The 25,594-nt window shown below is 56.1% G+C and overlaps 6 protein-coding genes across 6 annotated transcripts; 2 read left to right on the forward strand and 4 right to left on the reverse strand.

Annotated features, from left to right (window-relative positions):
- Positions 1–3,366: 3,366 nt before the first annotated feature.
- EsH8_I_000825 (Rad17 cell cycle checkpoint protein-domain-containing protein) lies at positions 3,367–5,991 on the reverse strand (the record flags this gene model as incomplete). The annotated part of the gene is made up of 1 exon (XM_083268238.1): positions 3,367–5,991. The coding sequence occupies one exon, from the start codon at positions 5,989–5,991 to the stop codon at positions 3,367–3,369; it is 2,625 nt and encodes an 874-aa protein (XP_083118676.1).
- Positions 5,992–6,810: 819 nt separating this feature from the next.
- EsH8_I_000826 (questin oxidase family protein) lies at positions 6,811–8,533 on the reverse strand (the record flags this gene model as incomplete). The annotated part of the gene is made up of 4 exons (XM_083268239.1): positions 6,811–6,917; positions 6,968–7,600; positions 7,653–8,159; positions 8,503–8,533. 4 exons carry the CDS (start codon positions 8,531–8,533, stop codon positions 6,811–6,813), a joined length of 1,278 nt encoding a protein of 425 aa, XP_083118677.1.
- A 1,480-nt stretch (positions 8,534–10,013) lies between these two features.
- Positions 10,014–13,846, forward strand: EsH8_I_000827 (dipeptidase; the record flags this gene model as incomplete). Its single annotated transcript, XM_083268240.1, has 10 exons — positions 10,014–10,188; positions 10,266–10,630; positions 10,683–11,163; positions 11,234–11,345; positions 11,829–11,905; positions 12,371–12,568; positions 12,640–12,868; positions 12,926–12,989; positions 13,046–13,166; positions 13,218–13,846. The coding sequence occupies 10 exons, from the start codon at positions 10,014–10,016 to the stop codon at positions 13,844–13,846; spliced, it is 2,451 nt and encodes an 816-aa protein (XP_083118678.1).
- Positions 13,847–14,523: 677 nt separating this feature from the next.
- EsH8_I_000828 (major facilitator superfamily domain-containing protein) lies at positions 14,524–16,153 on the forward strand (the record flags this gene model as incomplete). Its single annotated transcript, XM_083268241.1, has 4 exons — positions 14,524–15,390; positions 15,441–15,544; positions 15,597–16,086; positions 16,142–16,153. 4 exons carry the CDS (start codon positions 14,524–14,526, stop codon positions 16,151–16,153), a joined length of 1,473 nt encoding a protein of 490 aa, XP_083118679.1.
- Positions 16,154–19,151: 2,998 nt separating this feature from the next.
- On the reverse strand, positions 19,152–21,429 carry EsH8_I_000829 (Ppx/GppA phosphatase family-domain-containing protein; the record flags this gene model as incomplete). The annotated part of the gene is made up of 3 exons (XM_083268242.1): positions 19,152–19,347; positions 19,463–21,076; positions 21,323–21,429. The coding sequence occupies 3 exons, from the start codon at positions 21,427–21,429 to the stop codon at positions 19,152–19,154; spliced, it is 1,917 nt and encodes a 638-aa protein (XP_083118680.1).
- Positions 21,430–23,196: 1,767 nt separating this feature from the next.
- On the reverse strand, positions 23,197–24,576 carry EsH8_I_000830 (O-fucosyltransferase family protein; the record flags this gene model as incomplete). The annotated part of the gene is made up of 2 exons (XM_083268243.1): positions 23,197–24,197; positions 24,252–24,576. The coding sequence occupies 2 exons, from the start codon at positions 24,574–24,576 to the stop codon at positions 23,197–23,199; spliced, it is 1,326 nt and encodes a 441-aa protein (XP_083118681.1).
- Positions 24,577–25,594: the final 1,018 nt, after the last annotated feature.

Here is a 25,594-nt window from a genome sequence, read left to right on the forward strand (position 1 = left end):
TGGGGGAAAATGCCAACATTGCTCGGCTGGAAAGAGCCGAGCCAATTTCTAAAATAGTGAAAGGGTTAAAATGTTTTGCCATAGGGAGTCTCGACCATCTGACGTGGTGAGGGTGTGAGGGTGTGTATAAGTGCGTGAAGCGTGTGAGTTGTCGCTTGCTCTAAGCGGTACCTTTCCTTGGCTCCTTGGCTCTGGGGAACATGTTTCTGATTCGTCTTACTTGCGCACTGCCGCTGTAAGCCTCGAGGAGATTGGGGGCTGAGAGAGGGGGGGGAGGGGGAACGTGTGGAGGAGGAGGGAGTCAGACCAATGATGCGAGGTTCGGGGAGATGCGGCTGGAAGCTTTGGCCAGGGAGCCGACTACGCCGGGCCTCCCTTCTCACCCGGCTGGGGGCGCTGCAGGTAAGGTAAGGTCTGTGTTTTGGATCTTTTTTTTTTTGTGGCATTCCCCCGCTGGCTGAAGACACATTCCCTTTGGCGCGCGGGGGGTGATGATTCTCATCTACTGAGGCAATGTCTTTAGCCTCCCTTTCCGGAGCTTCTCCCCGGAGGACGCACCAGGAGGAGTCGGGTTGGGGGTGTTTTTCTGGTGAGACATCCCCCAGGCTTGGAGAGGTGTTTGCCGCGTGTCACACCGGGGGATGGCCTTGTGTAATGTTGTACAAGGCATGCCCTTTGCGTGTGTGTGGTGGTGCTTGAGTGTTCAAAGGGAGTAGAGTGACATGCTCGTTCGTCATTGACAGGGACGGCTGGAGTGGAATCCGGTGATTTTAATTTTCTGCTTGAGCAGCCTGGCGTCGGGGGGGAGCTCAAGATTGACGACGTGGATGGCGAGTCTCTTATTTTCCCATACACTGGCTGGCATGGACTTTGTCTCGTCCGCCTTTCCGTTAACCGACGAGCCTCATGGGCGTAAGGGATTGGAGTGTCTATCATCGGGGGTGGTTCATCGTGATCTGGCCCTTGGGGTAGCGGCAAATTTGATGTATATCTAGATTTGAGACTTTCGAGGTAATCACTTGTTGGAATTCTGCGTCATAAAAACCTCTCGCTGCATGGGCCGGGTTCAACCACAGCCAAACACTGGGCCTCGTTGTCCTTGATGGCATTCCGGCTTTGGGGGGGATGAGGAGAGGTCGCTTCTTATCTATGGAGGCAATGTCTTTGGTCTCCCTTTTTTTTTTTTATGCCTCTCCCGGGGAGGACACCAGAAGAGACCAGACCGGGGGGTTGGTGAGACATCCCCAGGCTTGGGGAGGTGCTCGCCGCGTGTCACACCGAGGGGGGTGGAGAGGAGGACGGCCTTGTGTAATGTCGTACAAGACCCGCATTTGGTTTTGGCGTGATCAAAGGGGGGGTTTTCGTTTGAGCTGGGTGACACATATCATTCGTCATTGAGAGGGACGGAGTTGACTCCGCCGTCGGTTCCTGACTTTTGGTTTTTTCTGCTTGAGCAACCTGGCTGGTCTCGGGAAGGCAGGAATGACGACCTGGACGAATCTTTTCCTCGAATTCCTGCCGTGTACACCGGCGATGGGCTCTGTCTCACTCGCCGTCCATTACCCGATGCCCTCATCCTCCCCCCCGTGGGTGTTCGTGCGAGGGATTGTAGTCTGCCGGGGGAGAGTCGATGGTGATCTGGCGGGTACCCGTGCATCGGCAATGCTTTATTGTCAATTCCAATATGCACCCGGGGGACTGGGAAGCAATCACCTGTTGGAACTCTGCGTTATAACACCTCTCGCTGCGAGGGCCGGGTTCAAATCACAGCCAGCCTCTTGTTCCTGTTGTTGTTCTCGTTGGCATTCCGACTTGGGCCTTTAGAGTCAAGGGCAGGAGGCGGCATCGATTCTGGTATTCCTCGACCCCGGTGGTCTGGATGGCCTACCGCGGCATCGCCACGACACTGCTGCATAGCAGCACTTTCCGTGTCTAACATGGTCCCCTCGCGCTGCCAAACATGTTCTGTTTTAATCTTATGCGCATCACGATGAACCAGTCCCTTAAAATGGCGGGAAACCTGGCTTGAAATATGCCGCCTACAACCTTACCACGACTTTCAGGCGAGCCGGCGGAGTCTACACTGCCTGGATCGATGGCTTTACGTCTCCAGACATCCAGCCTCAGGAGTATAGCGGGGAGCCACCCACAGCCAGGTCATCTTTTATTGGACCCGGGTTGTCTTGAGTGGTTTGCCGGGAGTCCACCCAGAGAAGACGCTGCTGATGCCCGCAAGGGCCCGGGTCTACGAGGCAACGGAGCTCGCGCCTTTTCCTATTTGCCAACGGACGGCATAAGAAAGTACACATCCAACCCAGGGGGCCATGTTATGTACCCATCTCGTCGGTATGAGCTACATGCCCCTGGCTGTTACGTAAGTGTTAGACGTCGAGTACATGGACTCGTAGGAGTAGAGGGCTACCAAACTCGGTGGCTGCTGTTGCTGTAGTTGTTGGTTGGCGTGATTGCGATGTCACGTCCTCCGCTTGGATGTCTCTGGCTGCGCGTGCAGCGAGCGCCGAAGAGGCGGGGGGACAACCCAAGGCCCCGAGTGCGACGAGAAGGTGCGTGCTGAGTTCGGACATTGCTCAAGTACGCCGCGAAGTTGGGAGTATCAGCTCGACAAATACGGCCCGGAACCAGGTGCTCTGCTGCACATGGGGCCTGCGGGATTAGCAGTAAGCCTGGCCTTCTTCCGACGGCTGGGAGACACCGGCGCCAGCACCCATCATAGGTCCCTCCGGCCAGGCCGAGAGAAAAGGAGCTCTTGATTCAAAATCTTTATTCTCAGTCGCGTATAGATAATCTCTCGGTTGGTGGAGAGGGGACATGGAAACCCGCTAGCCATGGGGTGGGAGGGTCATCCTCGACTTCCGCCTCCCGACCAATAGACAAGTGAACAACCCCTTCTTGTTTATCTACTTGACGATTTCATTGGGATTTCTTCCGTGCCGTTACGCGGGTTCAAGCTATCCCGTTCGTCACCGCGACAGTGATTATCGTGGTTGTCCTCGAGACCGGTCGTTTCTGCTCTCCGAGTATCAGCATGGCACTTATATGCTACGAGAGATGCTGAGTGGGCAAGTATTATTATGAGGCTTGCTCAACAATGCCTCTAGACGTCCAGGTCACAAGGGGCATATCGAAGCAGCCCGGGCGCCATCGTCTTTGACCGGGGTGTATTAATCAACAACAAAAGACCGCCTACTTAGCACGTCCAGTTCCTCTAGACTCATATTAGGCGACATCAAACGCATTCTGTTTTCCGCCAGACTCCACGCCGGCAAAGACCCAGCGCCAGAACCGGTGCGCTACCAAGCCTCCGGGTTTTTGTACAACCATGTCCTTCCCAGCCGGACAATGCCCTTAATCGTCCTCGATATCATCGTCACTTATCACCAGATTCTGCACCTGCAGACCACCCACTGATCCGTCGCCCCTGTGTCGAATAGACGAACTCTTCTTCCGCGGCGACGATTCCTCCGACGGCTTGTCCGTTGCCCAGGCATCGCCCGTCATGACGTTGTCTTCTAACGCGTCTTCGTCCTCCCCATCATCAGCCGTCGGCGGACCGATGCCCTGGAACGAGACAACCTTCTCAATGTCCTTGAGCTTGAAGGAGTGCAGCGTAGACTTGCGTCCACGGACGATGGCCGCCATGTACGGCAAGCGTTCGAGCAGCATCTCCCTGCGGGCTGCGCTGCCCAAGGAGAGCAACGGCGTGGAGCCGGCATCGGGCTTTGCGGCTTCGCTGTTCATCTTGGGCTTGGTTTGGTGGTTCGCCATCCAGCTGCCCATGTCCGTTTGCTTGGGCCGACGGAACGCACTGGCGCTTTCGATGAGGCTTTTGCGCGGCGCACTCTCCTCTCCTTTCATGAGCTTGGTGGACCAGACGTCGACAAGGGCCTCAAACTCCTCCTTCGCCCGCCATAGCTTGATACTGGTTGGATAGAACATTTTGAAAGCGTCTGCGCCCTTTGCGCCTGTAGACGCCTTGCGCTTGACGGGCGATGGCAGAGAGAAGAGCATTCCGCGGACGGCGACCTGGAAGGCGATCTCATCCTGCCGGAGAACATGACTTCCCGAGTCTTGCCCGAAGCCGGCAGATCCGCCCCTGCCGCCAAAGAAGATGTCCCTGGACGGAAGGATCAAGTCGCTCTCGGAGAGGTATTCTATACACCCGTTGACATAATCCAGGGGCGTTGACGCGTCAAATGGCGGAACGGTCTCGCAAGAGAACATGTAGTTTTCGTGAAGAGCCGAGATGAACGTCTGTGTATCCGTGCCGGTTTCGTCCATCAATGTGTCAACCGATACTTCCGATCGCTTCGGCCGGGAATGATGCGCAATGTAGCTGGGCAACCGCTCAGCTCGATTGGACGTTGAAGGCAGCTCCTCTCTCTTGTTATAAACCACTTTCCCGACGGCATGGAATATGCCAAGGCTTGCTTCGCGCTGAGATATCAGCTCTAGGGTCTCCTCCTCCCCCTTGGTGAGGGATATGCCAGCTTTGGCGCCCTTCGACTGCTTGGACAAGGCGACCTTGGCCCCCCAATCCGCGTCCTGGTCGCCTTTCAAGCACATGAACTCCAAGGACGATATTGCACTGCGAATATCTCCTATTTCGCCCAGTCGTTTCAGCACCTGGGGCCCCGGTGTTCGCTTCCTGCCAGACTTGCGTGCCTCTTTCAGCACGACCAGTTCTAGAGCTTTCGCGAGAAGGGTAGGGGCAATTGCGTTGAACTCGATGACCCGCGTGCCAGGATGCCGCAAGATCTCGGGCCCAAGCAGCCGGTGTGCGGTGAAGCTGTCTGCTGATGCCGATGTTGTGGTCAGCAGCGTTTCCGAGATGACCAGAACGACCGGAGTGATGGGTTCGCTGGCAGGCCGCCGTCCCAAGGCTGTGAGGGAAGGCGTATTCGCCGCCAAGTAGCCCAATATGGCATTCCTGAACGACGTCAGGGCCGTCGAGGACCTTGAAAATGTGTTGGGGAACTCCTCCACAAGGATGATCTTCCCCGAAGAGGAGTCCGGCTTGTCGCCGGCGGGACGTGGCGTCTCTGTTGCCAGGTCCGTATCCAGCTGACCAAACTTCCCACCTCTGCCCAGGAACTCCTGGAACTGCGCCGAGGCCGATTGGTACCCAAGGTGTGCGCCGAGGGCACCGGTTGGATTTCTCCACTCCAAAAGCTCGTACCCCATGTCCTTGGCCAGAAGTCTCATGGTGGCCGTCTTTCCCGAGCCTGCGGCGCCTTTGAGGAGGAGCAGTCGTTGGCGCATCCGCCCAGCAATGACATCTTCCAGCCATGTCCTCACATCCGAGACTTTCCTCTTGTGCACTGCCAGTTCGTCCAAGTTGATGGGCGCAAACCGCTCCGACCACGGCCGCAGATCATCGTCGAGAGTTGTCGGCTTGGTCGGACGCGAGGGTTTGAGGAACTTCTGGCTCGAACCCAAAGTTGTTGACGAGGAAATCGGTGTGTTGTCTCGGAACCTCTTTCGTGCATTTTGTCCGACGATACTCGACGTGCTCGCTTTCTGTTCTGCGACGTCATCTTCCTCGGAAATTGGGTCGCTGATTATGTCGTCCAGTGGTATTGTTCTCGAAGGAGCGGTTGGCTTGGTGGTGGCCTTTTGTGCCTGCTTGGAAAACAATGACATGAGATCGCCATTCCTTCCCTTGTCTTCTATCTTGACGCGCTTCTGCCCTTTTCCCTTCGATTTTTCGGGGCTCGTGCTTGGACTCTTGGTGCCCTTGTTCGATTGTCCATTGCGAGACTGGAAGATGGCCGGAGCCGCAGCGGTTCGATCTCTTTCGGCGGCGCGAGATCTCGGTTTCGTAGGGCTTGGAGAGGCGGTCGCACCTCGGCTGTCGGACTTCGAAGGCGACGAGAGGAGGAAGTTCGTCAGCGTATTCGTCCTCGGACGGTCGTCGTCTTCATCGTCAGACTCGACGACATTGCGCCTTCTGCGTTTGGCAGGCGGTGCCATTGGACAGGAAGGTAGTTGACCGGCTCAACATGAGCGCACGTTCTCTGCGAAGTTGCAGACCAGTGCGATTTTTTCCCTCTTCTTCTCCTGATTACGTTGGGGATGGTGGACGCTGGCAATTATTTGAGAGAGGGAATGATCATACACACCTGCCGCGGGCGGCTAAGGCAGCAGCTAGCTGTATCCTCGTCATTTGGAGCCTCGCCAATCTGCACCCCCACTTTGGCGGGCACCTTACAGTGAGTGGACACTAACAACCGGTCGCTAAACCATCCGGTGTCGTTGGTACCTGACGACCTTGATTCCACCTATGCTACCTCTAAGAGGGTACGGTTATGGTTTACCTAGCGACAGTTCCAGGCCGCCTTAGCTCGAGTACTGGCACCCCTAGATTCGAGGTGCAAAGAAGAGCTGGGTGAAGCAACCGGGGTTGTTTTGCTAGTTACTAAATAACTGCCAGTTCGACCTCGTGGCTGTAAACAATCCCAATGCGAATTATCCGCGGCATGCCTCATTGATAGTACTCTATGTTCCCCATTGCTCATCTATCTGAAGTAATTGGAGACTTTGACCTCTCGTTGCAACACCTCACAGTCACTAACACTTGGCTAACTGCAAATGAATTATTTTGCCTTCCAGTTCATTACACGTTCAGAATCATTTTCGCGGCCATATATGGCCCTGTTGTACATGCACTTGAGTGAAATTACCCACTGCTGCTAATTCGTCCGGCTCGTCAAAATGGCGCATTGCGAAATCGACAGACCCAGCGCATGCTATTGCATGCTGACCAGTTACCCAATGACCCCAACGAAGAACTCAGAAAGTCCAGCCACGGAAGTTGTCAACGAAGGTCAAGGCAGACGCCAGATACCGCTCATGGACGTCGCCCCATGTCCTGGCAGCTTCTCTCATGGCGCGAATCGCTGGTTCGATTAGCAAATACGTCTGCAGACAGCAGGGGTGGTAGACCAACCTTTGACGTAGTGGGCATCAGTAGCCCATTGGGAATTCAGGGCCTCGTACTCGACATGGCCCCAGTGTCGAGCCTTCAGGTCCGTTTCGACATTGTCAGGGTCAATCTTTGGCCTCAACAGAGATATGTACACAGCAAGGACCAGCAACCACCATTCCCTCACCAGGCTGATGTGGAACTTGGTAGGAATGAACGGGAGGAGGATTCGGACCGCGTGGCTTGTCGTCAGGAGGTGCACGGTGAAGAAGTTGTACGCGTGAGTGCCTCGAGGTACTGTTGCGACAAGGAGCGCGACAGCAAGCTCCTGAGACTCCTCAAACTGCTTTACCGGATCGGTGATTGTCCACGCATTCCAGTATTCCAAGACAATGCTTTCATGCTTTTCGAACAAGACGTTCATGTTGTCCGCGGACGGTTCCTTGAACAACCCATCAAGTCGCTTGTCCTCTGACAGCTTGTTTATCAGTTCGAATGTCGATTTCGAGCTGAAGCGCGAGGGTTTTGTGTAGGCCTTCTCGTCGAGATACTTGTGCAAGAAGTCGTACTGCGTGGCGGCCAAGGCTAGTGCTTCGATGGCAATCTCCTTGGAGCTCGTTTCGTACGCGTATGCAAGATGAATGAGGGGGTGGCCAACTGCGAAACAGGTTAGCAGGTATACTGAGTAGTTCCGCGAGGCAGTACATACGGCCACTAACGAGCCCATGGATCAAGGGTTCTGTGCCTTCAAACATGATCTTGTCGACAACCTTCTTCCAATCGTATGAATTCCAAGACAGCAAGTCTTCAAAGAAATCGACATATGCCCTCTGGTACCTCTTGTCGCCCAGCAGATCTCTCCAGTCGTCCTCGGACACCTCGGCAGGGGATTGCGTCCACGGCTCGAGCTCTTTCGCTGAGACTTCATAGATGGTTTGGAGCTGGCGATCATTTGCGCCGAGTATGTACGCCGATGAAAGAATGTGCGCCGCATGGTTATGGTACTGGAGGTTGTGGTAGAGGATGGAGTGATTGACGTGGTTGGCTCTCAGCAGGTGCTTGAGGGACCTGGCTCGCCTCTCGGGGTCCGTCTCGACATCGTGTACTTTGACGGCGGGGATGCTGATGGCTTGCGCTTTCTCGTTGTCTGAGACAAACCGATTGACGATAGGGACGTAAGAGAGGAGACTGGACGCCATGTTGACTATAGCTTCAGCTGTTTCTCATTATTAGAGAGGGAAACCGAACTGCGACTGCTGATGCAAAAGGCCGCTGAAGACATGGCGCGACCCGAGAAGCGTTGGGGAAGTGACGTGTGATGGGTTTGACAGAGTGGGGCCATCGTGCAGGGCGAGCACGTCCCTTTCCAGGGACTTTGCCCACATGGGAACACACACCATGCATTAAGGTGCTGGACGCTGGCAAGCTCAACCCCGCCCTTCCCGACCAATTGTGCCCCGCCACCGAACGTCCAGGGGACCCTGCCGCCAACAAAAAGAATCCTACCGACCACAACAATCCCATCTCTTCTGGTCTCCACGGGATAGCATATTGCTCACCTCCAACGTCGTGAAATACCATCTTAAGCATGGCAAAATTACTTCGCCGAGTCTTAAGATCTCGTTGCTAAAGAAGCTTGATACAAGCTTCGCGAACCTCGGGTCGTCGTTCTCAACAAAACGTATGGTCTGATGGACCCGCCTTGCCCATTGTCCGGGCACGGATGAAGCGCTGCCATCAATTCGGCGACTACATTTGCATCATACAACGACGAATACCTTGGGAACCCAAGGTCATCCGAAATGGTCTTTCGACATGCGTCCTCCAGCCGCTGCTGTGGACTCGGACAGGGGGCAGAGATTATCGAAGGCTGTGACACAGGTGTAGAATCTTCTGCGCGTGGAGACACAAAGAAACTCCAAGACATTGCCCGTTGCACCCGTTGCAGCGCAATATTGAGAACCAAAATAAAAACAAGCCCGAGACAATGACAGCGTTTGCTTCGGTCGGTCCCGATTTGAACCGTCTGTAAAGCTCCACATTGATCTGGCCATGTCAAGAGGAAAGGAACCGAGTCCCTCGGCCACGTGGACGCGGAAATGGAACTCTTGTCGGTACTGACAGGACACACACCTCTTATAGCAACCGGATCTCGTCGTCAGCTTATGTAACGGCGCAAGATGACCATCAACCTGGCGAAGCAATACATCAATTCAATTTTCGGTCAACCAAGGGGCTTTGATTGGCATGATATTATGGGGCGCAGCTTACCATTGACCAATAGAATACCCGGTTGTCACCGAAAACTGACCTTGGACTTCGTCGAGTTGAAGCATCTCGAAGAGCCTCAGCATGGGATATCTATGTATAACTTGGTTTGGACGATATTCCCCAACCCCTCTTCAATTTTGATCCTACATACCCAATTCACAAAACAAGCGTGAAATACCCACAATCATTGACCAAGCACTGGACATCCGCGCTTAAAGTTCCTCACCCCTGTCCACCCCAGGCGACTTACATGGCCGAGATGGGAATCGAAAAGGAAATCTACACCTTCTTGGACCAGCATCACTATGCAAGACACCCAACCAACCCAGAGGCTTGTCAGCCCACCCAGCGGGGCTCTGGAAGCGGCCAGAGGCGGCTTTTAAGCGAGGAGGAGCTGTTCGAGTTTGCATTTGACTATGAACTTTATTATTCCTCAATGAACGATCCTCAGCATACCCAAGGACCTCTGCCCACCATGGATGGTGGAACTCCACTGTCGGAGAATGACTCCCGAAGCACGACAGAGACATCCTCTATCCGCACACCCGACCCTGTATTGCCCAACCCCGAATCTCCCCTGACAGAATATACATCCCCCCTCCCTGACCTTTACGAACATGAAGGGCCAGCACCCGAGGGTATCAATGAACTCAAAAACAACAATGATCCTTTTCTATTCCCTCGTCTTGATCAACAGCCGAACCCTCCTCGGCGACCCAACCTTCTAGTTCCCATCTCTAAGAAGAGGTCCCGGTCCAACAGTCCGAACGCAAACAAACGCGTCGTAAAAGACATCGACATGACCAACCAAGTCAGAAGCATCGGATCCTGCTTAAGGTGCCGAATCCAGAAGGTTACATGCACACCGCATGGTGCATGCGGCAAGTGCTTCAAAGCCTACCCGAAGGACCCGGAGAGCTCTTGCATTCGCAAGGACTTGGCCGGCATTGCTCGTGATCTGGCCTCTAAGCGCTGTAGGTCTCGCTTTATATTCTCCAATTCAGCACCACATACAACTATTGTCATAGGACTCAAGGCTAATATGTGACAGTTGCGGGGCTAGACAGAGAGCAAGAGTTGAGAGCCAAACACTCGCTTCAATACGCCCAACCCCAGTTCTTTGAGAACACCTACAAGGGCTATGTGGTGTTTGGCCGTGGCCTACCAGAAGTCAGACTCCCTACTGTTTTACAAAACTACTGTCGCATGTCAGACGATGGTAGCCGGCCGCTTCACAAAGGCTGCATTCTTTCCAGGGTATTCTGCGGAGTTCCCTCGTACGACGATCTGATCAGATGGGCCGAGAAGATGGTATTACCGAAAGACAATGATACCTTTGAGGGTATCATCGAGCTTTTTATCAAGGACTACTCCGAGCCTTGCCGGTCCACTCAGTCTCAATTTAAGCGGCCTCAGGTGCGATCACTTCGCTGGAATCTGAATAGAGTTTTTTGCTAATGATTACAAGATGGAGCTCCTGAACAACGTACACACTATGAAGGTCATGTACAGGATCTGCTGCGCAGATGACCTGTACTTCGTCCGGGAAAACTCTAGCTCCTTGGAATTGCTGCCACTACCAGCCAAGGCGGAACTCAGATCCATTGCCCGTATGGCTCTTGAGTCGACTGAGAGAAAAGTCCTTGAAGCACTCGACAAGTGTCTTGCTTCAAAGAAGGTCCCCGAAGATGAGATGCCAGCGATCTGGGCCGCATTATGGCAGCTGATGTTCCTCTACCGAGACCTTCTCAGGAATAGAGCCCCATGGAGCCACAGTGCAGTGCCATTGCTCAACGCTGTGGCAGTATTTTATTCGTCTTATTTCAGAACTGCGGCCTCTCTTAAGCTATCCATGGGCACCCTCAGAGGTTCATGGACTCCTCAGGAGACTCAACAAGCGGCACTCACCACGGCGTTTGACCATGCCTTGGGGCTTCGAGATACCCTCCGTACGTGTTACAACTCGCCCGATTTCAATGCAAGTAGTGCTAGGACGGCTACTAACACTCTTGGATCTAGACCAAAGCATATCTGGAGGTGTTGATGACATCGACCATCTTCTCAAGGCTCTTGTCGTGGATCCTGAGATGAAAGTCTTGCGCCGAATGCAGAAGACGTCGGCCAACGGGAAGTGAGATGCCGCAAGGCAGCATATATTCGGTAGGGTGATAAAGAACCCCGTTCTCACCCTTGCTATTACTGTACGAATGATGAAGTATGATGGGATGACTGTTGTGTAACGACTGTTTGTGTAACGACCTTGTAGCACTGTCCGATTTCCTAGTTTCATTTGCGTATTCTCATTTGTATGATACCTGGGTCACTTGTTGTACGAGGATCTCAATGTTTATTAAAGTTATCTGTTAGCACGGGAGGTGGTGTTGGAAAGCTGACTTCTTATACTTTTGTACAGCTCTACAATTGTAGAGCCCTTCCGCAGAGCGTGATACTCAACTCTGAGAGTGATTATCTTCAGCTGGTGTAAATATGACATCTATCATCAAACATCAATATTGATGGCAGCCTTCGAGAGGAGGCATCGCGATACAACAGCCATCGCGTCCCGTAGCCCGTGTCTACTGCACCTATGCAACGCATGATTCCCTAGTTGCAGCCACTCTCAATCCCGAGGCCAGCTGGGCTCCGGGTGGGCACCCGCTCCTCGGAGCATTACGCAATTGTCCAGCGACGGTATGTGCATTGCTGACCGGGGGCGGGAAGACCACCATGGTACGTGAGCCCGAGTCTTTGGAACCTCAGAGTCATTGCCTCCTGCTGGTTCGTTCATTTAGCCAAGATAAGGTGGTCGTGACTCGTATCTAGGCCCGAACTTGTGGAGTCAAGGACAGCCCTGGATCTTATTACCCGAAGATCTGTCATGGAGAGTCGCGAAGGATTGCGGCCAAATCAGATCTCAAGACCATATCTACGGGGTCGCTGCTTTTTGCGCGGGGAACTCGATTGACCGAGGGGAATCCCTTCAACGCTACGGGGACCAGAATGCTGTCCGACCACCGCACCTAACACGGCTTCTTAATTGCTAGGTCCTGCATTTCGAATTCAATCCGAATGAATATAGCCTTGCTGTAAAAATTGATTCGAGGACTCGCAATTTCAGAGATAAAATAAAAAGGGACCCTCACGCAATGGCGACAGCAGGCCACCCTTATCAGAAGCTCGACATCGACGAGCGCGTCAAGAGAGTCCTGCTCAAGACGCCGCTCATCGATGGCCACAACGACTTGCCCCAGCAGCCGAGGGCGTGCTTCCACGGCAAGATCCACGAGAACCCAAAGTTCGACTTTGCAAACGGCTTCGAGAGGGGGATGACGGACATCCCCAGGTTGCGAGAAGGTAGGTCCGCCATCCGCGCCGTGCCAGTCCCCCGGCCCCTGCGGCCCGACTTACACGACGCCTCTGTTTAGGTGCCGTCGGCGGCCAGTTCTGGTCCATCTGCGTCCCCTGCCTGCGGTCCGCGGAGAACTTCTCAACGCCCGAGTACTCGGACATGGCCCGCGACGCCATTGAGCAGATTGACCTGACGCTGCGGCTCGTCGAGTCGTATCCGGAGACGTTCCAGTTGGTGAATGGACCGGATGATGTGAAGAAGATCTACGAGTCGGGCAAGATTGCGTGTTCCATTGGCATCGAAGGGTGCGTGTTTGATTCAGAATATGAGTGGTGCAACTTAAAGTTAACCCCTCCCCACAGATTACACATGGCCGGCAATAGCATCGGTATCATCAGAGCCTTTTATCGTCTGGGAGTCCGATATGTAAGTTGAAGGAATTGCATGAGGAGAAGTGCATGTTCCTCTGCTAACTTCCCAAGTGCACACTGACCCATGTTTGCAACAATGCCTTCGCCGACAGCTCAACATCAAAGGTCGGGCCGGTTCACGGCGGACTCTCCAAACTAGGCCGTTCGGCAGTGGTCGAGATGAACAGGCTAGGTAGGCAAGGGCCCCCGCAGCTCCGAGCACGCGTCTGACCAGCATCCACAGGAATGATCGTAGACATCTCCCACGTCTCGGAGGACTGCGCCAAGCAGGTCCTCGAACTCTCCCGCGCACCAATCATGTTCTCCCACTCCAACGTCAAGGGCGTCTTCGACTGCCCCCGCAACGTGCCGGACCACATCCTGGACATGGTCCCGGCCAACGGCGGCATCGTCATGGTGACCTTCGTCCCGGAGCACGTCACGACCCGGAGGAGGGACGCCAAGATGGAAATGGTCCTCGACCACTTGTTCTACATCGCCGAGCGCATCGGCTGGGACCACGTCGGCCTCGGCTCCGACTTTGACGGCATCGCCTCTGTGATTCCGGGGCTGGAGGACGTCAAGTGCTACCCGAAGCTCCTAGAGGCCATTCTTGACCGCGGCGCGACGGAGGAGCAGCTCGCAAAGGTTGCGGGCGAGAACATTCTGAGGGTGTGGCGTGGCGTGGACAAGGTCAGGGATGAGATGAAGGCCGAGGGAGTCCTGCCGGTCGAGGATGTCTGGGAGGACCGGACGTGGTGGAGGTACGATGGGTACTACCAGATGCCTGATCCGGACCCCGAGGATAAGTTGGGCCTGGACTGGTACGGCGTCCCGCCCCCGGATGAGGGGTTGTATCTTGAAGACCAATAGATCATGTTACCAGCGTTTTATTAAGTGTGAATCTTTTCTGATTAGAGTGGCCGGATTCTCGGCGACGCTATGCTAAGAGTGATTTCTGCCCAAATGACTTGCGCATATCTGGATGGAATGTCCTCACAACTCCTCTCCGGTTACACTTAGCCATCCAACTCGCCACTAAGCCGAACTTCTAAATGCAACGAAGGTCTTGACAGCGGCTAAGACCATCAATTCTGACTGCGTTGATCACTGGTTATTGGCGGAACTGATCTTTTCCTACCAGTGCACTGTCTTTATTTCCGTCGGTGAACGAATGCACCAAGGATTACAGTTTAAAACAGGTTTAGCACTGGTTCTAAGTCGACCATCAGTTTGTTCAGCTGCAGTGTTATGCGCGGGGTTGTAAGTCATGGCCGCGGATGACTTTAGGCGGTGATAAGAGTTTCCCGAGGGAAATCGAGAAACCAACCCCCCGGTCATAACGACCCTTATCTATCAATTCCATCTCCAGTGCACCCCCAGAGCATCCCTGTGCGTATAATGCGGGTCTGTCACTTACACTGCCGTTGTCTGTATAAAGTCAAATGCTCTTTGAATTTCCTCCGAGATGCGCCCCTCGCACCGCAGTTGTTCAGAAACCATTTTCTTGCCTTCTTTAGTGCCGGGCTGAGGGAACCTGAACAGTAGAAATGGCGACCAAGGAAGAGCTGATGGCCTCGGAGCCGAAAATGCCCCTCGACCTGCTCGACGCTGCGGAGGGCGAGGTCATCGACCCGGAAGAGCACTCGGCACTGCTCAGAAAGCTGGACTACCGCCTCATGCCGCTCCTCTGCATCACCTACGCGCTGCAATCCATCGACCGGACCACGCTGAGCTACGCCGCCGTCTTCGGCATCCGCGAGGACATTGGGCTGACGGGCTCCGAGTTCTCCTGGGCGGGAGCCCTGCTCTACCTGGGCTACCTCTTCTGGGAGTTCCCGACCAACATCATGCTGCAGAAGCTGCCCATAAACACCTTCATGGCCGCCACGGTCGTGTTGTGGGGCGCCGTGCTCATGTGCCACGCCGCGTCGCACAACTTTGCGGGCCTCGCGGCGACCAGGACGTTCCTGGGCGCCCTCGAGGCGTCCATCAACCCGGGCACGATGTTGCTGTTCTCGATGTACTACTCGCGGAAGGAGCAGCCCGTGCGTATGGGGATCTGGATCGGGTCTGCGGGCTTGGGATACATCGTCGCGGGTATCGTGACATTTGGCATCGGGCACATCCAGGGGTCGATAGCGAGTTGGCGGATCCTGTTCATTTTCTGGGGTGCGCTCACGGTGGCTTGGGGCATCCTCATGCTCATCGTCCTGCCGGGGTCGCCTCTCACGACAAAGTTCCTGTCCGAAAAGGAGAGGTCGATGGTTGTTAGCCGCGTCATGGCCAACGGAACGGGTGTTGAAAACAAGGAGTTCAAGTGGCCCCAGTTCAGGGAAGCCATGACGGATCTGAAGACCTGGCTGCTGTTCCTGTTTGCTGTCGCAAGTAATACTCCGAATGGCGGTCTGACAACGGTAAGTCGAACAAGAGCCTCAAACAAAAATCGAGTCTGACACGCAGACAGTTCCAAGGTCTCGTCATCAGAGGGATGGGATTCTCGACCCTCCAGACCACTCTCATCCAGATGCCCTCTGGCGGAGTCCAGCTCATCCTGTGCCCGCTGGCTTGGTGAGGACACTCAGTACCCCTATACAACTCAACTCACGCTAACACGACGTAGCTTCTTTGCTTCGCACTACCCCAACGCACGCATAGCCATCATGCTCATGTGTCTTGTTCCCTTCCTCGCGGGAATCCTCGGCCTCTGGCTGATTGAGCAGTCCAATCCCTATGGCCGCCTCGCCTGTCTCTGGATCTCCTTCGCGTACACCGCGGCCTGGACGCTCTCCATGTCCGTCGCCACGGCCAACACCGCGGGCCACACCAAGAAGATCACGACGAACGCGATGCTCCTGATCGGGTACTGCCTGGGCAACTTCGTCGGGCCCTTCTTCTTCAAGGCCGAGCAGGCCCCGAGGTACCCCCTGGGCGTCGCGATGATGATCTTCTGCGTCGGCATGCAGATCGTGTGCCTGTGCAGCATCTGGGCGCTCCTGTGGTTCCGGAACCGGTCCAGGAAGGCCGAGCATGCGGATTCGCGGGAGAACGAGCAGCAGGCGCACGAGCGGGGCCTCCTAGACCAGACGGACTTGCAGAACAAGTACTTCAGGGTAAGTCATTGCCAGACCTTTATCCCCCCGACATCAAATTGCTGACCTTGCATAGTACGTATATTAAAGAGTAATAATTGCGGATTTGGACGGAAAGACAGCAGACTAGTAGCCTCGACGTGGACATACCGGGTATATCCACCAAACCCTGGTGTGAGGGCACCGGGGTGCCGGTTCAATATGTTTGAAGTTTAATCAAATGAAATCAAGACAGCCAGAGCAAGCACATGATTGAAATATCCCGGATTCTGTGTTGTTGCCTGGAACACCTTCGGCCACTTCACATTATGTGGCACCGTTTCTGGTTGTAAACACGAGGCTATTATTCATACCAAGAGTCAGCCCCATTCGCGCGTTCATATGTTTACGACCAACTTCAGCATGCAATTCTTCTTCGAGGAACAGAAACAGCCAAGATGGAAGAGGGCCAAATGTACGAGGCATGACCCTACAGCCGTCGCTGTCGTCCGTGGCCCCTCTTCAACAAAGAGACCTTCAGTCTACTCATCCATCACCGATCTCAATCATCTGAAAGTTGTGTTCAACATAAAGTCACGGTCCGCAGATATGCCATCCCCTCCTCCACCGCCTCACCATTCGTTATTCCATGCAATTAGCATCCACTCACTAATCGATAGCAGCCAGACTGTCCCCGTGGATCCACGAGCCCACCGCCATCTGTACCATCGCCGCCGCCCGCCACCCCCTTCCGCACCGGTTTCAACAAGAACGGCATCCTCCCATTGCAGAGGACCCAGACCTCGTCACCTGTTTTCATGGTGGTTTCATGGCTTGGGATACAATGCCGAACCCATCACCGCCCGTGACGAACATATCCCGCTCGCCGGGGCACAAATAGTGCGATCGCCAATGCTCCCTCGCCGATATCCCAAGCGTGTCCAGGCCCGTGGTCTGGTCAGAGAACATCATGCCATTCAATACGTCCTCGGCTTACCGATTCAGCTGTAGCAGCCTGTCAGCTAGCCGCTTACGAGCTTTGCCTTTGCGCCTTTGGATATTGGCGAAGCTGGTACTCAGGTAGAACATCCACCGGTTCATCAATGTGTCAGGAGCGTCACGGGCTGGAGTAGTGTTAGGGCTGGCAGAGTCGCCTGCCAGGCCGGAGCGTGAAAGGGCGAATTTGTCTCTCCGGGTCTGGCAGATGTGGACGGGCGCAGGCTCCGTAGTCTCCTATAACAGCGAGTGAGTTGGAGAGCGCGCTTTCAAGTAAACCTAGACAACGCTTACCCGTTTAATGAGGAGCTGGTTGAGGCTCCGAAGCAAGATCTTGGATTCGGTCCATTGTATTTGGCAGCCGGAGGGTGTTCCTCACCAGGCTGCGTCTGTGAGTATTAGGGGGCTTTTCAACTACAACAAGAAGGCTGGCATCCTGTAATCGGGTCGGTCTCCTCGAGACCACGCTTGTTGCTCTTGTCAACGCCCGATTGGTAGATGGCCACAAGCCCGAAGTGGGGCCGTTGCCGGCCAGCGTGGGGCCGACGTAAATGTATCAGAGGCTCCGTCGTCCGCTTGTATCTCGGCTGGGCGATTCACCTTCTCAACAAGCCGTCATAATTACATCGCCATCGGCATCAACTTCCCAACCAACACGGGATTCAAGGTTCCATACGTCCGCCATTACCACGTCCCCGTCCTGGCCGGTGCGGTACGTGGCCGCGGGCCCGGCGTCCTCGGTGCCCGTCATAATCACATCCCCGTCCGCATCGAAACGCCAAGCCACGGAAGACGGGGCCCTCGGCTTTGCTTTTCGACGCGGCGGTTTACCCGGCATCGCTACCTGTAGTCTTAGGATTTGCACCAGATATAACCGTCAAAAAGAATAAGGGATGCCTGGCTGATTTTTTTTAAAATCGCTTTTTGATGTGATGGTCAACCTTTCGACTTGCTGTCGTGTGCTCAAAAAAGGGGCAGACGGAGGCGTGCTTCAGTAATAGTCTGCTGCGGGCTCTGATATGGAATGTCAAATCAGCGGTAGGATTCTTTTCCATTTGTCTTCTTTCTTTCTCCTTTTAAACATCTGCAGCTCCCGGGGTGAAATTGCCGTCATTGCATGTTATCGCATCACTGATATGTATGCCCTGGCCGTTTCCCACGTGTTCCTACTCAGCCCTTGGAGCCTTTGCAGTGAATCACGGGGTTGAAGGGCTGCGAAGCTTGACCACGTCTTGGCCAAATCCCGCCAATTTGTTCTTCATTTACCTTTTTCCTTCGTCATTCTTTGTCTTCTACCTCTCTGCTTTCCCCGAGTCGAAAGGGGACGAGCTAATCACGGCAGGGCTATTCTCCTGCCCCCTAATCATCAGGGACATTACAAGGAGGCGATCGCAGGAGCCAAGAGTCAGACGGGCCTCTGTCACACGCGCTCGTGGAATGCATGGTATTTGACAAGACACGGAAAGTATGACGCATATATGATTACCCAAGCTTCCATTTCACGTTAACTAAGAGCCGAGCAGTGGAATTCGCAACATGAAATTAGAAGGGAAGGGGGACAGGGGAATATGTGTATTAATGAATACCCGTTTTACAAAGCAGAGTATTATTTCCTTCTATGCAGGCACCGAGACCGAAGACAACAACCGCACCAGCTGCTAGATAGACCCAAAACCCCAAACCAATTATTGGGGGGTCTACGCTGTAACCCCCCAACCCCCCTTTCTACGCTCTTTGGCTGCGCCGCCAAGGTGCTAGAACCGGACCACCACGCCCGGACACAGGCAATGAGGGAACATCCAGGCACGTTCCGTACTGCCGGTGGATCCGGCACTTCAGTGATACCGGGCCGCCGCCGTATGACCGTGATATACACACCGGGAGCCGCTTGATACCCCTCTGGGCGACCCCGCCCAGAAAGAAATGTATACCCGCAAGGGCCCAGTCTACTGCGGCGGGAGAGCCACACCCAGGCATTCAATACAACGTCAGGTCTCAGAAAGTCACTGGGCGGGTTCGTCCAAGAAGATCAAGAATACCGGTTTGATTAGGGTGATGGTGATGGTGGTCGTGGTGGTGGGGGTATCTTCATGACATCATTGAGTCATCGGTCACTTCATCTCCTGGATCCTGACCGTGACCTTCTTCTCCGGCTTCGTGCCGTCCTTGCGCTTCTTCCCCACGTTCGCCAGCCGGCCCATGACGTCCTCCGGGTCGATGCCGACCCCCGCGCCGGGGGCCACGAGGACCGTCAGGTCGATCCTCGCCCTCTTCTTGTCCGGGTCCACCGTCTGCGTAGCCTCGAATCTGTCCCTCGGTTGTCAGTCAAAACTTCACACCAATTCAACCCCCCTCTCGCCACCGGGGGTTTTTCATCCCCACGCTTCGGCGCGCAAAAGAACTCCCCCCTGTTGCAACGTACCTCAGTGTCGATTCCAGCTCCTCCACGTTCTTGGGCCACGCCGGCACCAGGTCGACCATGACGGCCGCCACGGCGCCCAGGTACTCGGCCCAGAAGATGCTCTCGGGCTTCGCCTCGGAGACGAGCCCCTTGAGGTTCCGGTACAGCTGGGCGTCGATGGGGCCCAGGTTGGACCCCCAGCGGGCGCAGACGGTCACGCCGAGCACCGCCCTCGCCAAGTGCGTCAGGCCGGGCGCGCTGGGGTCGCGGGTGACGGCCTCGTGCAGGGCGTACGAGGCGTTGGCGTCGTCGTCCTCGCCCTGGTGGATCCAGACCTGTCGCGCGAACAGCGGGCCCAGCCCCAGCGAGAAGACGGTCGGCGTGCGCGAGATGTCGACGTTGACGGGCACGGCGCCGTACAGCGTGCGCAGCACGGCCTGCGCCACGGCCAGCGCGCCGCCCGCCCCGCCGCCGCCTGCGGCACCCGCGCACTCATGCCCCTGGATCGGGAACCCGGCCAGCGCCTCGAGCGGGTTGCTCTCGCGCACGCTCTTGGGCAGCTTCATCAGCAGCGCGCCGTCGCGGTTGGAGCCCCCGCAGAAGGTGACGGTCCGCAGGTGCGGCACCGCGCGGATGAAGGCCTCGACGACCTCGATGATGGCGGGGAACTGCTGCCGCCGCCGCTTCGACATGCCGTAGATCTTGCCGGTGTGCTCGCGGTTGACCCGCCGCATCTTCTCCGCCTGCTTGAAGAAGGCGCCCGTCACCGTGTACGTGCCAACCGACGGCAGCGGGTACGGCTGGATCGGGTCGTTGTGCTGCAGCATGCACCCGTAGCCCCTGAAGCCGCCGCCGCAGAGGTACGCGTCGATGCCGCCCGGGACCGCGCCGCCGCCCCGGCCGCCGCCGCCGTCGGCGCCGTTGCCGTTACCGTTACCGTTACCGTTGGTCGCCGAGGCGGCAGCGGCGGCGGTGGCAGCAGCGTGCTCGGCCTTGGCCTGGGCGAGGGCGGGGAACTTGTCGCACAGCTTCGCAAAGGCGCCCTGCATGCTCGCGTTGAGCTTCTCCTTCTCCTGGGCGCGCACTTCCTCGGGCTGGCCCTCGAGGATGCGAATCAGGCGGGCGGCGCCGAAGGGCATGCTCTCGCCGGCCAGGGCGGCGGCGATCTCGTAGTCGGGCAGGCGGGTGTCGACCCAGGTCATCTGCACGGAGCCGCCGCCAAGGTCGAGGAACAGGCCGCCGCGGGAGATGTCGACGAAGGCGGAGCGGGAGCCCATGACGGCGCCAAAGAGGGTCTCGACCTCGGAGGCCAGGACGTGGACGCCGATGTCGGCGGCCTCGCGGATGGCGGTCAGCATGTCGCGGGCGTTGGCGGCACGGCGCATGGCCTCGGTGGCCAGGACGGAGAAGTGGGCGGGCGGGACGCCATAGGAGACGGCGATGCGGCGGAAGCGGGCGAGTGTCTTGGCGACCTGGGCGATGGTCTCGGGGGGGAAGTTGAGGGGCTCGGATGCGGCGGTTGAAGAGGAGTTGAGGGCGTCGAAGAGGGAGATGCCGGCGCGCTCGCGGTAGATTGGCCTGAGGAGGCGGGTTTCCGGCGGAGTGAGGTCCGAGATGGAGAAGCGGATGCCGTTGCTATTGTGGTGGTGGGGGGCGCCGGTCAGTTGAGGCGATCGCCTAGTCGGCGGGGAACTAGCAGTGGATGACGGCGCGTGCGTCCGCTCATGGTGCCAAGGGGGAACAGACGCGGGGGACTATAGCCTCTCCAGGTCTTACCACGAGAGGGAAAACCCGAAGAGAAGATTGATCCAAAGAAAAGGCGCGAAAAAAAAAGTAAAGAAAAAAAGCTTCGAATTCCGAACATGAAGAGAATCGACTGACCTGCCCATATCAACGAGCGCATATAGGTGATTGGGGCCTGCGGGGTCCCATCTTGGCAGCAGCTGCTCGAAGTTGTCAAGCGTTATGATGTCAGAGTCGGAAGCCATGGCACCGGTGGGTGGTGGGTGGCCGAGGAGGGGTTGTGGTTTTTATTTTTTTGGGGTAGTATTTGGTGCTCAAAGCGGTTGCGCAGAGGGATTTCCACGAAGGTCGGCTGCCGACATCTGTCTTCCTCCTGCGTTCGCTTCTTGATATTTTTGCTTTTTTCGTCTGGTGTGGCCGCAGAGGGCGGGATATATATGCAGGGCAGAAGAGACGGAGAGGGCAGAGGACGAGGGGCGAGTGCAGAGGGCAGACGGCGGTCGAGGAGGTGGACGTCTGACTGGTGGACGAGATGCTTCGGTATTTGGGTTGTGATGTAGGATGAGGGGGTGGAACGAGATGTGACGGACAAAGTACGAAAACAACGGGGACCGGACAGGATCGATGGCGGAAGGTCGGCGGCGACGGACGGCAGTGAACCTAAAAGCCCAGAAGCCCAGCAGCAAAAGCCCAGAACCCACTGCGAAGAGAGGCCGACCAAGAGCGAGCGGGCAGCGAGCGGGTGTCTATGGACTAACCTAATATACTTTCTAAAACGAGTTAGTTGAGGCAGCCACGTGAAGCAGAGCCAAAGCAAGGGGAACGGCAATCACAGCAGGAAGCACCTCACCTCAGTCAGCCATTGAAGAGAAAAACAAAAATAAAATAAAAAATAAAAAATAAAAAAATAAAAACCGAGAGCCCGCATTATTAATTGACGCCTCGACGAGCTAACGAGAGCGACGTGCATCCTCGAGACGACCCTGGAAGGGGGCCCTGGGCATTTCGTGCGCATCTCGCTCCTCTTCCCCCACCTCGCACCGCCCGAAGGGGGATCTGGATCGATGATGGGAGGTTCCCTTTGCAGGATACATATCGCATGCCCATGCCCCCACCGTCTGCTTTCACGCTCCTTGCCCCGGTTTCGCGCTTCTCGTGTGAATAGTCCCCTCCCCCCCTTCTATCAGAACGGCACCCGACGTTCAAGGATGCGCCGTCTGGAGCCGCCGTAAGAGGAGGGGTTGTGTCGTCGCGTGACGGGGCCATTGACTGACGTCTGGGGCTACACAAGACGCACCTCTCCTGCAGTTGGACGCATCTCTCCATGCGGGTCAGCCACTGTCGCAGCCTGCTGATGTTGCCGCTGCCAGTCACCGTCGCCTCGCTTGGGGAGAGGAGGTGGGAGTGGAGGAGAAGCGAGTTACCCGGGAAATCAGACGCTGCTGCTGTGCATGATATGTTGGTTACGACTGCTGCTGCTGCTTCTCCACAGTTACACAACCATATGGCCCTCCGTCAACCGACTCGACGGCGACAAGACGTCCAATCGAGAGGCCCGGGTGCATTCGGCCGAGTTATCCGCCGGGGAGGCGGCCTCGTCGCTCGGCCCTGCCATGCAAAATGGGGGAGGGGGGGAGGGGAGGGGAGGGGAGGGGAACCGCATCGAATCGAAAATGTCACCAAAAGTGTCACCAAAAGTGAGGGGTCGTCCCAACCCCCAAGACGACCATCGCCAAGGGTCGAGTCGAAATGTACGAGTACTTATTGACCGGCTCCAAGGTCAGAGATACCAAGACGCTTGGCCAGGGATGTGCACAGAAACTCCAAGGCGACATCTTACATGAGCCTACCCTGATATGATATCCCTTGCATGCAGATGGTACGTGACAGGCGCCAGTGAATCAACGTAAGAATTTAGCCAGTGCCTAGACCCGACTCCTACATGTTGCACCCATGCGCAAAACAATAATTATACTCATTCGAGCCGTCTGAAATCATCCATCCCTCCCGCATCACGGCCATATTGCCGCCCTCATGGCGTATGACCCCTCAAACTTGCCGAACAAGGTCGTGTAGTCGTCTTTCCACGAGATCGCGCTGCCGGGCTCGAAAGCCACGCCCATCGGACCTTGCCCGAACGCGTACGACCGCCTCAGCGCCAGATTCCATGCGAAGCTGCTCGCGCTCACGCCCGCCACCAACCCGGCCCGCAGCATGATCTCGTAGTCGACCAAGGCCCGCTGGTCCCAAGATAAACCCTTTAGCATCTGCTGCTCCTCCTCGTCCAGGATGTCCATCTTCGTCACGACCGTGACGTTGAAGTCTTTGGCTCGATTGACAAAGGCCGTGATGTTGGCCTTGCCGGCGCCCGAGGCGAGGAACGCGACGCTCGACTCCGACTCTGACAGGCAATGGAGATAGTTGGCCGCCTGCGTAGTGTAGTCCGGGATCATGTCGGTGACGTCCTCCTCGGTGCGCAGGTGAACCCCCACGAAGCTCGTCGGGTGGTACCGCGTGCGCGGGTCGAGGTTGAGTCTGAAGCGGGACTCGAGCGAGAAGAGTGCCGATGCCGCAAGGCGTCGGGCGTCCGGCCGGATACGGAGCATGCGTCCGAAGGATGATGCAAAAGGGGCCTTGTCTCTCGCCGTGGGCCATGTCCAAAGCGTGTGTTTCAGATGCACGCGGAAGGGGTACTGTCGTTCTTCAGGAGGCGACCTCTGGTCCAGGAACTGGTGGAATTGCTTATGCCAATCGGACGGTTCGGCCATCACTCTGCCATTGGCCCATTTGGTGTTCGTGTCGGGGATGCTGAACTCGAGAGCATTGACGACCTCGGGCACGTTGTAGAGATCGTTCATGGAACCGTACACCTTCATCTGCGGACAGTACGTCTGGAGAACGTGGTATAGATGATCCAAGTCGAAGAAGTAGTCGAGGGGCACGCCCCTTCGTCCGGTGATGGCTTTGATGTCGTCTTCCGAGCGAGGGACTATCTCGGGCAGTACCAACTCCACTACTCCAAGCGTTAGAACTGACGGTATTGATGGTCATGATAAAGGGGTCTCGCCTCCTGCCTCGATCGCAAAACGGATGCAATGCAGATTGGCATTTCGCACTTGGCCAATGCCGCCAGGCGCGGCATCACAACTCATCACCAAGCCCGGTGTCCACGTCTTGCTGGCACAGACGTCCTGGATGGCGGCGCCATCGAACCGGCCGTCGATTTCGTGCTCGAGGAAATCCTTGATGAACAGCTCCCTCTGATTGCGGAACTTGCGGCTGACCGCCTGGAAATGCTGGCGGGAGAGTCCCAGGTACCAAGCAGACCAGAGAATGAGGACCAGAGGCCCCACGAGCTTCATGAGCTGGGATACGGATGATGACCCGAGCATGATGGGCTTCTTTGCGATGCAGTCGGGCTGCCGTGATGTGAAAGCATAGGAAAGGTTGTCCGGCTGGCGAGGGGAAGTAGGCCATCAAAGAAGGCTCTCTGCTCCCGAGGGCGGAACGAGTGGAATGGAGAGCTTCACGCCTTGCCGGATGAGCCAGAAATGTGGCGTCCTCTGTCGTTCTTGGAATGGTATGGTGTGGATCGACAGCTATTGAAGGGATGGGATTGGATATAGCGCGCCTGGGAGGCTGCTAGCCTGGCTGCTGTATCTTGACGTTCTTCGACAGCCCAAGGATGATCTTGGCTGCTGTTGCTGGACAAATTCATGGGTGGTTCCAGGGCAAAGTCCGTTGCGGCTTCTCTCTGACGGGACTCACATCGTATCTTGAGTCTAGGAGTCTCACAGGGTCCTCGGGCGGCGCACGCTAACAAGGTGTCAATTCTTGTACGGCCTTGGCTGTGGTGGCGGATTGAATCGTCTCCTCGACGCCACGGTTCTGTAAATACTATGTGGCAGTGTAGGTTGTCGCAAATCTGCGTGACCGTTGCTTCTGCGTTTGCATGCTTGGTGATGGAAGACATTGAGGCATCCAATAGAGGACAAACGTTCTTTTCCCTTTCCACTCCGGAACGCCACAGTGCCATGGTGGTTCAACTGTGCTTCTGTTTCATCGACATCAGCGTTGAGGCGTTATTTCGGATGACAGGTGCTCGAGAAGTCATAGCTCCGTCCGTTGTGCAGTGGCACGAAGGGCGGCCAAGCTCACTGATGGATACCCATCCGATCACCGTCGTTGAGCGAGCCGCCATCCCGTAAAGAGGGCAGCAGCAGCTAGGCCCAGGGCATATCATGCCGTGCCGCGTCACAGCATGTTGGGGTTCATGCTCCTTGGATCTCGCAGCGGACAAGCGTACAGGACTGCAGGGTGCACCAGAGTCTGGCGGCATGCGCGCGCTCATTGGCCGTCGCGTAGGGTTCCATGGTTCCCCAAGCTTGGTGTTGCAGCGAGCCGTTGCCG

The sequence above is a fragment of the Colletotrichum jinshuiense genome, chromosome 1 (assembly GCF_051148585.1).
Source record: "Colletotrichum jinshuiense chromosome 1, complete sequence".
In the NCBI taxonomy this organism is placed as follows: domain Eukaryota; kingdom Fungi; phylum Ascomycota; class Sordariomycetes; order Glomerellales; family Glomerellaceae; genus Colletotrichum; species Colletotrichum jinshuiense.